Source organism: Micrasema longulum, unplaced genomic scaffold (genome assembly GCF_059751315.1).
Source record: "Micrasema longulum isolate JH-2025_06_02 unplaced genomic scaffold, ASM5975131v1 h1tg000383l, whole genome shotgun sequence".
Classification (NCBI taxonomy): domain Eukaryota; kingdom Metazoa; phylum Arthropoda; class Insecta; order Trichoptera; family Brachycentridae; genus Micrasema; species Micrasema longulum.
In genome coordinates this window covers 1,398,174-1,412,449 of record NW_028277584.1, presented here as the reverse complement: position 1 = coordinate 1,412,449, position 14,276 = coordinate 1,398,174, and the positions used below count along the sequence as shown (strand labels likewise).

Sequence of the window (14,276 nt, the reverse complement as noted above, 5' to 3'; positions counted from 1 at the left end):
TGAAAATATAGGCCAAAATAAATTGAAGTGCATGCGAATGCAAAAAAAACTTAATTTCAATGTAGTAATAGGCACAAAGCTGGGTTAAAAAAAATAGAGACATAAAAAGATTTACGATAATTTAAACAGCGCCATTATTGTAAAAATCATCTCAAGAGCTGTATTATAATTATAATGTTGAATATTATGGCATCAATACACTACAGAAAAACTTAAGTTCTATCAGAAAAATAAGTGCACAAATAGGTTCAAGAAAATCTAATTTCACTCAAAATAATTTAGTTCCTGAAAAATTGTACGAACAGAATAAAATTGTCACTACTGAAAAGTGTTTTAGAAATTGATTATTTATTTCTAGCCCCTCGTTGCAAAACGTGACATAATTTTTCTAGGTTGGTAGTGGTTCACGTTTTCTATGGCAATTTAGTGACAAATTGTGAAATTGTCAAAGTCAAAACTGATCCGCCGCACTCAATTATAAATTATATATGTGTCGATTTCCTTTGTAAAAACAATCTGTTGCTCTTACAAAGTGCTGATTTTAAAGATAATCTAAGTGAATTATTTTTTCCACACCTTTTTATTTTATTTTTATAATGATCCAAGGGCGCTCAAATGTAAGAATAAAATCAATATTATATTCCTTTAGTTTTGCTTAGTAATTTTGATTTTGTTTACAGCAAACCGTGTTTATTTTAGGAATTACCGGATTTTCAGGTGTTCCGGACAGTTTTCTATTACTGTATAATGATTATAGTGCTACCCATACTTTCATTTTTCGGCTCAAAGTATTTTATATATGATGGATTATTTAACCTAAATCCTACACCGAGTAATGTTTATTCAGCCATAACCGCGATTGTTGCTCTTCACATCGCCTTGGCTCTGTTCATTATACGAGCATATTCGGAAGCTGACAAAGAAAAGCCAGTGAAAGAAGATTAAATATAATATTTCAAATAAATATAATTAAGTGCATAATATAATAAGATATAACTTCATTAAAAGCCATTGAATATTAACAAAAATCATCAAAATGGAAAATACTTATAAAAAGGGGGAATATTTAGAAATTGAAACATTGCATAGTGGAACATTTGGAGGTTATTTTTCCAGTCAAAATAACGAGAAGACCAGATTGTCTTTGTACAATGTTAAACACTTACCAAAGGGAGAACTCTCTGAAGTGACGCACTTTTCAACATCCGACATTAAGTACGTTCAAAGATGTGCAAATCCAACGGAAATTCGTGACATTGCTTGTGAAATGGATACAATTAAATTCACTGTAAAGCAATCGCTTTCAATGGATCTTATGGCTACGAAGTTTATTTTTATAAATCAGATTGACAATCGTTATTATGAGGCTGTCGGAGATCTCAAGAAGCACATATCTATAGGTCTTGGTACCGAAGGTGCTGAATTGGGTCGCAAGTGCAAACTTTCTCTTCTGACCTTATCTACACCAAAACAAATATACATATTTGATGTTCAAGCTCTGCAGGACAGTGCATTTGAATCTGGAATCAAACAGTTACTGGAATGTAATAATATAACTAAAATCATTCACAACTCCAGAAAAATATCAGACTGCTTGTTCCACAAACATGGAATTCAACTTTCTAAGGTATTTGATACTCAAGCTGCTGATATTATAATACAAAAGCAGAAAAATGGAAATTTTCCAACAGAAGTAAGGTCTTTGCAAAAGTGTTTAATCGCTTACTTGGATTTGAAAGAACATCATATTACAGAAAAAGTGGGTACCCGTTTTATAATTGTTTTTTTTATGTGTAACAAAAACTCATACTTAATTTGTGTAGTTTTGAAATTGTAATCGACTGAATCATCAGTTTTTTATCATTAAATCAATGTATAAAAATGTTCAGCAGATTCTCAATAAATTATTTATTTGTGGTTTTGGGTGTTTTAAAATTTTCAGAAGCATATTTTAGTCATATAACTATTTATTGTACAGAAGACGAGAAGAAACGAGAAGTCCGCCGCTGTATTGATTATTTCAAACATAATCACCTGTATTATGATTATATAGTTAAGAATGGACTATTTCTTTAAAATGAATGATTGCCTATATGATATGTTTTCAGATTGACATTGTTGAGTTGGCTAAACGACCTGTACTTCCAATCTTTAAGGAAATTGCCGCCAATAACATACTTTACCTACACCATTTATATGACAGTATAAACAAACAGATTATGGCACCCTTTATTCAAGGATTTGATTTTTACTTAAATTGTGAACGACAATGCAGCGATTCTGAAGCTTGGTACCTTTTTAGCCAGGATAAAAAAGTGCCAAAATCTTTTCAAGGAGCCGTAGAACTTTATTAAAATTTTCAGGTTAACTTAAACAGTCACACGAAACTAATCCCTGTGAATTTTTGGAACACATACATAAGTTGTACTTTTTCTTGCATTTTGAGTGTTTGCTGAAAAATATTAGATTTTATATTACTCGTATTACAATATAATACACACTATATTTCTATATTGAAATTATTATAGATGTAGTGTTTCTGTATAACACTATTTCTAATTCCTTGCTTTTCGAATTGTGCTAATGTTTCGATTCAATCACCTACATAACTTTCAGCCTTAGCTTTTGATGTTTTAGATTTAAAAATGCAATATATCATATAAATGTATTATAACTGCGTACACCCTTAATCTAAATAAGAGATAAAAAAAGGTAATCTTGAATTTCGCTTATAACTTTTCTCTTCTGGTCCAGTGAAAATAAATAGTATTTTTATAAAACATATTTATTCTTGCATTTTTTTACATTTTGTAATGAATTTGAATAAATATTTTTTATACTTTATATCTCTGAAAAGAGTTGTGATTTCAGGTCAAGTCTTGTGATTTCATGCATTTAAAGTTACAAAGTTTGCAATACAGCTTATTTAGTACTTAAATATTCTGCTAAAGTAATATTGTGCGGAATACTCGTACATATAATACTATAAACTTATTTGCATTCTACAATGTGATAGTGCATATAATATCAGACCTTAGTAAGTCGAAAAATGTTCACTGATTCAGTATTTTATATTTATTTAAGTGTAAAATAGTAAGAAATAAAACGAACAAAGTTATTATAATTGCAAAATATAAAAATAATTCTAGTATGTAAACTCTCTTAATCTGTAAGTTGTCGTAGTATCTATTCGAACTCATATTATCTGTCTTATGCCGTAAGGTACTTGCTTGATGTAGAACATTGTGTTCCTGTTGAAGATGCCAGAGTACCAAGATGATGTTTCAGAAAACTGTTAAGCTTTTCACATAAGATAATCCTCCATTCCAAAATCATTTTGCTCATTTTTGTGAGGTTTTCTGCTTTACAATGTTAATAGAAGTATTGTACTCTATAAATAAAAATGCTATTTGAAACACTTGCTTTATTTTATTTTACTGTGTTATTATAAAAATTAAATTTATTAACAATAAAAAAATGTAATGTAACAGATAAGCACCTTTAAATGTCTGCACCAAATTATGTCATTAGTGACGAAATAAATCCACTTGGTACTTATGTATAAAGATGTAGTTACTAAAGAGTAATCAGACTGATAGCAAAAATGGTAAAAAGAGCACCTGAGCTTTAATAATGATCTTGGTTCGAATCCTGCAGCAAGCAGTATTATTTTTAATATATATAATTTCTTTAAATAATTACATGTTCACATAATTTACACCACTGAATTGTGAATTTATGTAAAAACGGTTTCCATCTCATATTTAAAACAAAACAACTGGTTTCAAATTATTTGATAATATGCATTGTGGTGAAAACAAAATCAATAATTATTTAAAAAATTAATGTGTTGTACATATTATGTTCTACCACAATTTTGTTCCTCAAAATAAATTTTACTTTTGCTAACAAGGCAATAAAATTATGTATATTTTATTTAAGCTTTTGTTAAAAATAGATTAGGATAGAATCTAAGGCCTTCAACTGAATCATCACGACATGCCAGTCCGGCCATTTCTGTCGTTGTCAAATGTTCCTTAGCTAATATTACTGAGACACCAACTTTCTGGGACAAGTCTTCTGCAGATAGGGAGCCTTCTGCCTCGAGCTACAATCAAATTAATTAACATATAAAAAATCAACAGTGTTGTCAACAACCTGATCTGAGGTCAGATGATAGATATTTTTACATTGATTATAATGGATGCATTAAGACGTTTGTCCATATCGGCAAAAAGTAACTTATATTTTTTAAAAGCCATTTCTTGATGCCATTTCTTATTCTAATTCTATTACTTCAATTATTTTACCCCAAAAGAATGGCTTGTACTTATGAAAACAAACTAACTTGATAAGAAATTAACATTTTTATATAAATAATGAGGCACATTTATAGGCAGATCTGTTAACTAAGTTTGCACCAATCGAGCAATACATTCTCACAAGTCTAACATCCATCATCGCGGACATTGTGTAGACAGAAGCCGATATAATTTTTTGGTTTACTAGTTTGGACTATTGTCTTGGAAGTCAGTTTGGATGCTGTGGACAAGGAGGTATTTGCATAAAAATGAGTATCTAATTAATTACCAATTCAATAGTCGACTTTATCACTACATTATCATCATGAGTATTAAGCTGAATAACACATGCTCCACTGGGAAATTTCCTCAATGACATTGGTGCCCCGATATTCTCCAATAATCTAGAAATATAAATCAATTACATAAATTCACTTTAATAATATCATTTCTTATTCAAAACTTGGTATGGTAAAACATGGAATACTTGATAAATCTTTTTAATCACATCTACAAATTCAGAAGATCAATAACATATACATGAGTATTTTTAGATACCAAAAGCTGCCAATTTAATTGACTTTAGCCCAAATATTTAATTTGCTGTTTGGCCTCTGGCTTGTTTTTGACTTGTCAAATAAAATGAATACCTGCAAGCATTGAGTAAATCTTCAGGAGAAACCAATTCTAAACCTCTGGCGCGGTTTATACGACACCAAACATCTGCAAGCGCCATCATCCCACCACTATCCTGCAAAATAGAACAATTTTGTTAAAATAATTTGGTGTGATTTCATTTTGCTTATGTCATTATTAACTTGCCCTTTTCTGATGCTTTAAAAATATATAATGATTTGATTTTTATATATAAATAATAATTCTCGCATTAAGACAAGGTACTTAAAGTAAAAAGAGACCAATATCTTCGTAAAATTTAAAAAACTAATATATTTGTAGACCTTCCTTAGTACTGGGAATAAAAACATTAAAGCAAGCATAATAAATATGTTTTTAGGCACAGTATTTAATGAAAGGCGTTAAACCAAAGAATGTGCTTCTTTAGCATGAGATTTGAAAAACAAAGAATAAAAAAAAGCCTTTCAAAGCTGCATTAGACATAAGCTAGCTTCAATGATGTTTTGAGTATGTCCAAATGCTTGTAAACAGGCTGGATTTCCTTCCTAGGGAGTTAAGATCTAAATTTGCTGGTATAAGAAGTATAAAAATTGTTTTCAGGCATTGCCTAGTAGGTGAATTGGTTGAGCCGGATGAATCTCACCCACATGATAAAGGTTTCATCTTTTTTACTTCACAAAAGTCAACAAATGGAAGAGTTGAGAACATGTGGATATTTAAAAATGGGTAGAATAGTGAATGTTACACAGTGTGTAAAGCGGCTACTTAAACCACCCAATGACAGGTCATAAGCCCTGTAAATGAGTAGACTTCCATATTCCCTTCTCAAAATGTTTTCCCTGTGTTGCAACAAATTTAGATCCGACTAAGCTAGTTTGGTCGGTATTCACTTTCGAACACTTGCAATCTCATATTCAATGTTTTTTTAATATTGAAATTATACAACATTCAACAATTTCATATTGAAAAAAAAGTTAATAATTTACCATTAAAGATTCCACTAATAAATCTGATATTTCTTGAGCTAAACTTTTGTAGTATTCAGAATCTGATCGGAAAGCATCTCTTGTTACCGGATCATCGATACCTAAACTCATTAGATATGATTTAAACCTTACAGTATCATCTTCTGTAATGTCACCTTGTTTTTCCTAAAATTAATATTCATTTAATAAATTTACAATAAAATTTTACAAAATTTAAATACACAATTGAAATCCTTCAACAATACAAAGTTACACTTATGACAAGTTATTGATTTAAAAACAAATCCATCGACAGATTATAGAAATGGGATTGTATTTTCACAGTTGTAACAGTTGGTACATAAGTAGTTGTTTAGGTATAAATAAATATCATCATCATCATTCCCTTTCCGCACCTAATGGTGCATAGGGCACTGCATCGGTACACCAATCTCAGCGTATCTTGATCATCTTTGTTACATGAAGGTAAGATGATCAGTCTTACGCTTCAGGTACCAGTCCAGGGACTATGAAATATTCTGGTGTGAAAACGCCCTTTGAAATAAATATTTCATACCAACCATGTCGGGAATCAAACAAAGGTAGGCAAACGAGCTGACCATTACACCACGAGGCCGACAAAATGAATATACTCACTCTAATTTTGGTTGATATTGTTTTAGAAATGTTCACCATATCCTTAGCCATTGCCATCAGTTTACTTAAATCCTGAAAGGCTCTAGAAATACTATCATCTGTAGCTTTATGCTTTTCCAGGAGACTTCTTTCAATGCCAACTATACCAGTTCTAGTTTTAATTAAAGCTTGTTTTCCAACATCGTCATCTTGTTGGATTGTTGGGGCAAGTTGTACTTCCCAAGCTTTGATTTGAATCGCTTCGTTTAAAGCTTTAGTAAATGTAATGTCTAATCCTTCCTTAAACGATAATTTGATGTAATGAAAAGAGCTATGCATTACTGGTCCAGGATTTTTATCTAAAACAGAAAAATAAACAAAATTTTAAATTTCACCATCAATCCCTTTTTTATTTTTTTTAAGGCAATCAATCCTAAGATGGATGATTTCTGCCATTAAGAGTAAAATATAATATACATAGCATTATGAATATCCGCACCTAATTGTGAATAAAACTTACATAAAATATACTATGCACAATTAAATGTACATACAATGCAGTGTATCTCTTACATGAAGTGATCGCTTAAGGTACAGAGACAGAGAAATATTGCAGTGCAAAACCACGTTTTAAACAATTATGAGCATGGTGGCCGAACGTGCCAACCGCTACACTAAGAGGACTTATCTCTACTCGATTCAGGTTTTTCACCCAAGTGTACATCGAGGAGAAACACTCGTCTGGGATTATAGTTTTATTTTATAAACAGAACTGTATTCTTCATCCGCTCAGACATGGAATTTTATAAATGAAATATTTTTATTTTATAGTAAAATAGTTTTCTATTATACAAATTCTATTATGCATTTGAATCATCATCATTCCCTTTCCACACATAATGGTGCATAGGGTACTGCATTGGTATACAAATCGTAGCGTATCTTGATCATTTTTGTTACGTGAAGGTAAGATGATCAGTCTTACATTTCAAGTGCCAGTCCAGAGACTTTGAAATATTCTAGTGTTAAAACACCTTTTAAAATAAATATTTCATGTCAACCATGCATGTGCTGATCACTACACCACGGCGCCGATTATGGCATTTGAATAGCTGTATAAATTTAATAAAAGGCAGATAATAAAGGAACATTTGTTTGGACTGTATTCCACAATCTACAGAAGCAAGGGGATAGGTGTTGGCCGTGTCTCTGCCGTCGTCGCTCTCAGGGTCTTAAATCCCGAAAGTTATGATGCCGATGAATCTCGAAGTCTGGTGTCACTACATAGGTCGGTAGAAGGTACTGGTCCATATTCCTGGGGCGAGGCGATGGTCAAGAGCGGGAGGTCGAGGCGATGTGACGAAATAAAACAATCTGACACAGGTGAAGGCTCGAGGCGAACTGATTTATTTAAAAAATCATACATGTTATGCGTAATGGGCTCTCGCTACAAGTGTCTAAATCGGGTGCTAGGTTGTTCCAGGAGGGGGGAGGAACATACCCCCGTGAATTCCGGCCGACGCCCCTCCCACTAAGTGCATATAGGGAGGTGCCGGCGCTCGGCTCGGTCACTTCGTCAAGAGCCGCTGCACACACCACATCAATTACAATGCCCTTTTTAGGGCAATAATAGTCAAAGTCAAGTACAATGCCCTATTTAGGGCAATAAATAGTCAAAGTCAAGAACAATGCCCTTTTCAGGGCCTGCAACCTAATTTTATTCTATAGTACCCTAGTATCGCTAAGGTCAGACCCGAAAGTGAAATACTCATTATTTATTGAGGGTCTAACACTTAGCTGGCAGATACCGGGGACCATAACTAGATATTTAGCATTTTATTTCTTTAGTTTAACCGTCTGTTAAAATTTGGTAGATAATCTGTACCTCAGAGGCAGACGGATGCAAATCCAGAATTTGATAAAATGACATTTCAATTTTCGTATCCAGTTTATTATCATGTCTATTTTGAAAGAACCGATGTATTAAGATACTGAAAATACAAATTAATGTTCTGAATTATTAGAAATCACTTAAAGATAGTAGATTCTTTAGACTATTGTTAAACATTTGACCTTTGGATTTGCATCCGTCTGCTTCTGAGGTACAGATATAAATCCAGCACCTATCTACAAAGATTATGACAAACCTACTCAAAGTACTGAAATTTCCTGATGTTAAAATAGAAAGAATAACCAAAAATATGCTGAGAGCAAATTTAAAAAAAATAATTTTTTGTGAAACTTTCAAGATCACTTAAAAAAAAAGTCATGCTAATTTTGTTTTTACATAGTAAAAACCTATATTATTGATGAATCGGCACCTCATACATAAACCATATAGTAAACAAGTGTCAAGCCGGATTGAATACGTTAAGAGCAGTCTCGTGAGTATGGTGGGGGAGCCACCCTTTTATACAGAGACTTTTTTACACTGCGTACATCCGGAGCCATCTCGATTATGCCTCGTTCCTTTTAGACCTGTGTTTAAAAAAGAATCTCCAAAGACTAGACCGGATCCAATCCCAGAGTCTGAGACTAGTCATCGGAGCAATAAAATCCTCTCCAATTAACGCTTCACAGGTAGAGGCTTCTGATGCCCCACTCGGAATGAGAAGACAATATTTGGCGGATAGGTTTTTGCTAAAATGCTCTGTCCAAAAAAGTAACCTACTCATCAAAAAAGTAAAATTTCTCTCTGACTGTGTGACATCATCATCCTTTTGGTCCCATAAACCAGCCCCTTTACTAGTCAACAGTTTGAATTTTTACAAATCTTTTGAATTTAACATTAACCTTAAAGACCTTCTTCCCCTTTATCATTTTCCATTTAATGTTTCTATATGCGCCCCAAATATCAAACTCGCATTCGGAGTTGAAAGCCACCTACAGCCCCGGTGTACATTCAACCGTATTCGGTCGTCAAGATGGCAATCAGAAAAGCTGTCAAGTACGCTTTAAGCTCACAATATAGCAAGTTTCAAGTTTGCTTTTTTTTCTTTTCTTATCCTGTCGGATTCTCCGAGTACCTCACAAAAAATCAAATCCCCCCATCCTCTTATCCCGAGGACAAACTCTACATGGAAACTCGATTTCTTCTTTCTTTATCAGAGGCATCCAATAAAAGCATTTTTATGTCCTGGATCCCTAGCCATTGTGGTATTCCCGGTAACGAGAGGGTGGAAAATTTATAAGTAAGTACATATTTTAATAATAAATGAAGAATAAAATATATTTATATGCACACTTAAGTTTCACTTGCTGTTTTTAATAATTTTTTGACTATTTTTTACTAAGATCTGAATCATGTTTTCTTTGGATGCCCCATAAATGATTGTTATCCTGAGTTCCTATCTGACCTCTCCAAAATCAGCGTCTTATTACCTACTAATATTTTAACTCTTTTGTCCCCACCCAATAAACAGATGTTTAAATTTTTATGTAAATGTGTAGTTATAAATGGTATTAAGTTGTAAATAAGTTATATATTATATAATATTAAATACTAACACACTAACTTGTATGTATAGTAATAACACATGTGTTAATATTTAAATAAGTAAATCTCAAACTTGACACTGGCTAGAACACCCCTAACCGGGGTGAAAAAAAAAAAAAAAAATAAGAAGATGAATCGGCACTAACTTTGTGGAATAACATGATTAAATATATAATTAATAAAATCCTTTGCTTTTAGGCCACTTAAGTTTATTTAAAAGCACTACTAGTTTCGGAAATGCACAGTTCCTTCTGTCTGGAGGTGTTAATATAAACTAAACATAAATATACAGAAATGAAATTCTAGGTACTGACATTTTGATTTTTCATTTTCATTTCTGTATATTTAGTTTATAATAACATCTATAGATGGAAGGAACTGTGTGTTTCGAAACTTGTAGTGCATTGAAAAAAACTCAAGTGGTCTAAAAACTAAGTGCTTGATTAATTATATAGTAAAAACCTATTTAAATAAATGAATTATACACAAAAAACGTGCATGTAATAAACACAAAATTTATAAATACAGATACCAGCAGATAAAACATTATTCAATTTTGTATTTAAGTGATTCAAATATCAAAGAAATAAAAAGCCTACTTTCATCCTTATTTTTCAAAATCCATCCTTTGCTCCCGTATATTAGGGTCGGGACCAAGACTCTATTGTAAACTACTAATTTTGCCTCTTGCGACAAACATAATTTTTAACTCATCTTGATTACCAAAGAAACATATTTGTAAAACAGCCCAGATGTATAAACATAAACAAACAATGCATACTAACCTATGTGAGGTGTCGACAAGTGAAGAATAATTTTTTTACTTTTTCCAAATCCAAATGGCCCCCCACTTTCTTCCTCAATACAAAAAACATAATGTAAAAGTAGAGAAAGGCATGTCTGGCCGCGTGGAATATCACCCGGATGCCCCCAAAGCAGCCTGTGACTGGTCAGAACTACTTCTCCATTAGCGAACTGAGACTAAAATCAAGGAATTGTATAAATAGACGAATCTAAAAGAGTAATCTTGCCTTTTCTAAGTTGTTGTGTCGTATATTGATTATTCTCCTTGCCGACATTTCATAGAGTGTTACAGTGGCCATCTTCTGGGCTGATGTAGTTTGAATGTTGTAGCGGTCGTATGAGGAATTTATATTGTAGGGTAATTACTAGAACAATCACCCTTTAAAGCTACCCACTAAAAACACATATTTGTATCATCCTTCAGGAATACATTAAATAGGCAAGTTGTGATTTATTAAAATCATACAGCCCCGCCACGCTATGCTCTTTGCACTGCTCATTGCCATGCTCCTCGCATGTCTGCCGCCCTCTCGCCCGATGTTGCCCTCTCTACCCACACACTGCTCTACTTGTGCAATTATTCGCGATGCTCCGCACTTGTCATTTGTCTTTGCTATACAATGGATGATGAAACTGTAGCAGCGTGCGCGCTATTAATTTTTAGTATAGCTAATTATATTTATAAACAAAGAAATATACATCATTCAAAAATGACGCATGCGTCGTGTGTGAGCGCTCGATGCATACTGCGACCGCACAATTATGTGGCCAACCACTCGCGCTTATATTGCCGGTCCTTTGACTCACGCTAAAAAACCGACAAATTAGGGAGCAGTGGGCACAACGAGGAGCATGACGTGCGGCATGACGAGTAATGTTGCCAAACTACGTCTCTGCCACCTTTCCTTGCTACTTGGCATGCCACTCGTCGAGTGTGTGGAAGACCCAACATGATGGTTTGCATGCATGATTTGTCTTTTTGTAGCATTCATAGAGAATAAAAAATGTGTTTTTAATGGGTAACTCAAATGTTGATTTTGAAGTTACCGAGTTGAAGTGATTACTCCGCGATATCATATCGCAGGAATTTATGTCCGCCTCGTGGTGTAATGGTCAAAGTGTTCGCCTACTATGCGAGAGGTCTTGGAGCTGATTCTAGATATGGATGACATGAAATATTTATTTTTTAAAAAAGGTGTTTTTATACTAGAATATTTTATAGTTCCTGGACTGACACCTGAAACGTAAGTCTGATCATCTTACCTTCATGTGACAAAAATGATCAAGATACGCTGTGATTCGGATACTGTTGTCAAGTATTCCATAAATACATTACAAAATTTGAACATTCCATTAAAAAAGAACTGCTTTCAGTGCAGACAATACAAATACAAACTCTGGGGGACGAGAGAGGCGAGGAACAATCAATGTTTTTTTCTACTAACTAAAAGTAAAACTGCAAGAGGAGGTGTCCAACAGCATCGAAGGGATCGGTTGCCCAGCTCTCATTTTACATAATACTGCATCCACAGCCGCCGAGTACTCTCTGTTGATGTGGAATCTACGGTGCTTAAAAGTTACAAATACTTTTCCATTTACACAGTACGGAATGAACGCCTAAAATCTTTATGTGCTGAAGCTGAAGTAACTCAACCCTACACTAGACAGACAGACATCAAGAAATCAGTGGGTTAGATCCAGCACTTATCTACAAAGATTATGACCTGCTCAATATAATGATATTTTATGAGGCTGAAAATCGAAAAAATGACCAAAATTGAGTTTTGAAAACTTTTTGGATCACTTTTATGAGATATAATGCATCTTTTTGTTTTAAATGCAAGAAATTAGTTGACAAAAAATCTGCACGTAATAAACATAAGACTCGGGAAACCTGAAAATATTTATGTGAAAAATATCATCCTCAAAACAAATCCAGTCCCTGAAATTTAACATAAATAAACTGATGTAACGCACTGCAGGTACGGTATGAATTTCTCATACGACTTCAACACACTACGGTATTAAAACATCAGCCCAGATTACGGACACCGTAACACGGTCTGAAACGTCATCAAGAAGAATCTATGCACGGCACAACCCCAAAAAACCACAAGTTAGTATCTGAAAGATTGTGAAAACCTACAATCTTTAAATAATCATTTATTAATTTAGTTATTTTGTTATGCAGCGGCAAATGTTAATAGTAAATGCATTGAGAAGAATACTTCAGAATGGTTCTTTAGGAATTGTAGCGAAGCTTGAAATGCAAAATTTTGTCATGAAAAATTTTATATGTAATAACTTTAAAATACTGAAATTGGTAATTTTAGTAAAGATTGATATCATAAAAATAGGTATTATTACTTTATCATCCCCATCATAAAGACGGACTCCTTTTTCCCTTTTTAAATAAGTTTCATTCTCCGAAAGGCGAGCCTCCCTATATTCGAATCTGTTCATATTATTTTATTTTTTGTGAAGAAAGCGATTGTAAGACTTTTGGAAATCACTAAATTTCCAGTCGAAAATGCGCACACAGAATCTACAGAGAAAAGTCAGCTGAGAAACTTGGATTTATTTTATTGACATCTTCTCTTAAACGATTTTATTTTCTTTCATTTCTTTTAAAATAGCAAATTAGAAACAGACAAGAGGTACTTTTGCTATTATTTGACAAACACTAATTTTACATTCTTGATTATAATACCTAGAACAAAAAATAAACTAAGCTACTACTTGACAGATGACAGCTTTCGATTATTTTTGACAACTGATAACCATAGAGTCCATGGATTAAAGATAATATGATATTTATGGGATAGCCATCGTGATGATCGTGACTACCCACCTACCCGATTATTGTTATTACTAAACTTGTACTTTGTCCCGCTGAACATTATCCTTTACCTTTAGTTAGAGATTAGTCTGCTTCGATGTAAATTCGTGCACTGGTAAGCGCACTTGCCTACCATGCTTGAGGTTTCGGGTTCGATTTCCAGAAAGGTTGACATAATATAACAACAGGGTCATTTTTACTGTAATATTTTATGATCCCCGGACTGCATATAAGCGTAAGACTAATCACATCACTCTCATATATCAAATTATCAAGATAAGTTGCAATTGGAGCACCAATGCAGTGTACTATGCACTACTGAGTGCGGGTAAGAAAATGGCGATTACATCATGGTCAGCAGTAGAATTCAATGAATTTTAACTCCAAATTAATTTAGTTCACCACAATAACAAAAAATCAAAAGACGCTCACGCATTTACTTACACTTTTCGTATTTCACATTTAACCTAATTCATATTGTCACAGTATCGATTAAGGTTTATACAATTCTGTACAAAAATATATCGTCACACATTGTGATTCCCATTTTCTAGTACAGTTAAACAACTAGTTCAAATTGGCTCCTGAATTGAAATATT

At 33.2% G+C, this 14,276-nt stretch overlaps 3 protein-coding genes across 5 annotated transcripts; 2 read left to right on the top strand and 1 right to left on the bottom strand.

Annotated features, from left to right (window-relative positions):
• The first annotated feature begins 414 nt into the window (after positions 1-414).
• Positions 415-1,665, top strand: LOC148282038 (vacuolar ATPase assembly integral membrane protein VMA21 homolog). 2 transcript variants are annotated; one of them, XM_088225723.1, is made up of 2 exons: positions 415-617; positions 718-1,665. In XM_088225723.1, exons 1-2 carry the CDS (start codon positions 597-599, stop codon positions 943-945), a joined length of 249 nt encoding a protein of 82 aa, XP_088081849.1. In that variant the 5' UTR covers positions 415-596; the 3' UTR covers positions 946-1,665. The 2 variants fall into 2 exon arrangements, with proteins under 2 accessions (XP_088081849.1, XP_088081848.1); XM_088225722.1 differs by having other exon boundaries at positions 416-617; positions 700-1,665.
• LOC148282037 (piRNA biogenesis protein EXD1) lies at positions 1,037-3,418 on the top strand. Its single transcript, XM_088225721.1, has 2 exons — positions 1,037-1,759; positions 2,109-3,418. The coding sequence occupies exons 1-2, from the start codon at positions 1,037-1,039 to the stop codon at positions 2,352-2,354; spliced, it is 969 nt and encodes a 322-aa protein (XP_088081847.1). The 3' UTR covers positions 2,355-3,418.
• On the bottom strand, positions 2,115-14,266 carry Vps36 (vacuolar protein sorting 36). 2 transcript variants are annotated; one of them, XM_088225720.1, is made up of 7 exons: positions 14,122-14,266; positions 10,820-11,015; positions 6,560-6,897; positions 5,924-6,088; positions 4,952-5,052; positions 4,591-4,705; positions 2,115-4,108 (listed from the first exon to the last, which is right to left on the bottom strand). In XM_088225720.1, exons 3-7 carry the CDS (start codon positions 6,875-6,877, stop codon positions 3,938-3,940), a joined length of 870 nt encoding a protein of 289 aa, XP_088081846.1. In that variant the 5' UTR covers positions 6,878-6,897; positions 10,820-11,015; positions 14,122-14,266; the 3' UTR covers positions 2,115-3,937. The 2 variants fall into 2 exon arrangements, with proteins under 2 accessions (XP_088081846.1, XP_088081845.1); XM_088225719.1 differs by lacking the exon at positions 14,122-14,266 and adding an exon at positions 13,206-13,636.
• Between the last annotated feature and the right edge of the window lie 10 nt (positions 14,267-14,276).

What these genes read in the sequence shown, in the direction of transcription:
- LOC148282037 (XM_088225721.1), top strand. Translation starts at nt 1,037, where the DNA reads ATGGAAAATACTTATAAAAAGGGGGAATATTTAGAAATTGAAACATTG. An exon ending in AACATCATATTACAGAAAAA is followed by an intron (nt 1,760 to 2,108) that starts GTGGGTACCCGT and finishes ATATGTTTTCAG; the next exon opens with ATTGACATTGTTGAGTTGGC.
- Vps36 (XM_088225719.1), bottom strand. Translation starts at nt 13,301, where the DNA reads ATGAACAGATTCGAATATAGGGAGGCTCGCCTTTCGGAGAATGAAACT. An exon ending in CTTGTCGACACCTCACATAG is followed by an intron (nt 6,898 to 10,819) that starts GTTAGTATGCAT and finishes TTTCTGTTTTAG; the next exon opens with ATAAAAATCCTGGACCAGTA. An exon ending in TATTAGTGGAATCTTTAATG is followed by an intron (nt 5,053 to 5,923) that starts GTAAATTATTAA and finishes TCTATTTTGCAG; the next exon opens with GATAGTGGTGGGATGATGGC.
- LOC148282038 (XM_088225722.1), top strand. Translation starts at nt 597, where the DNA reads ATGATCCAAGGGCGCTCAAAT. An exon ending in TGATCCAAGGGCGCTCAAAT is followed by an intron (nt 618 to 699) that starts GTAAGAATAAAA and finishes TGTTTATTTTAG; the next exon opens with GAATTACCGGATTTTCAGGT.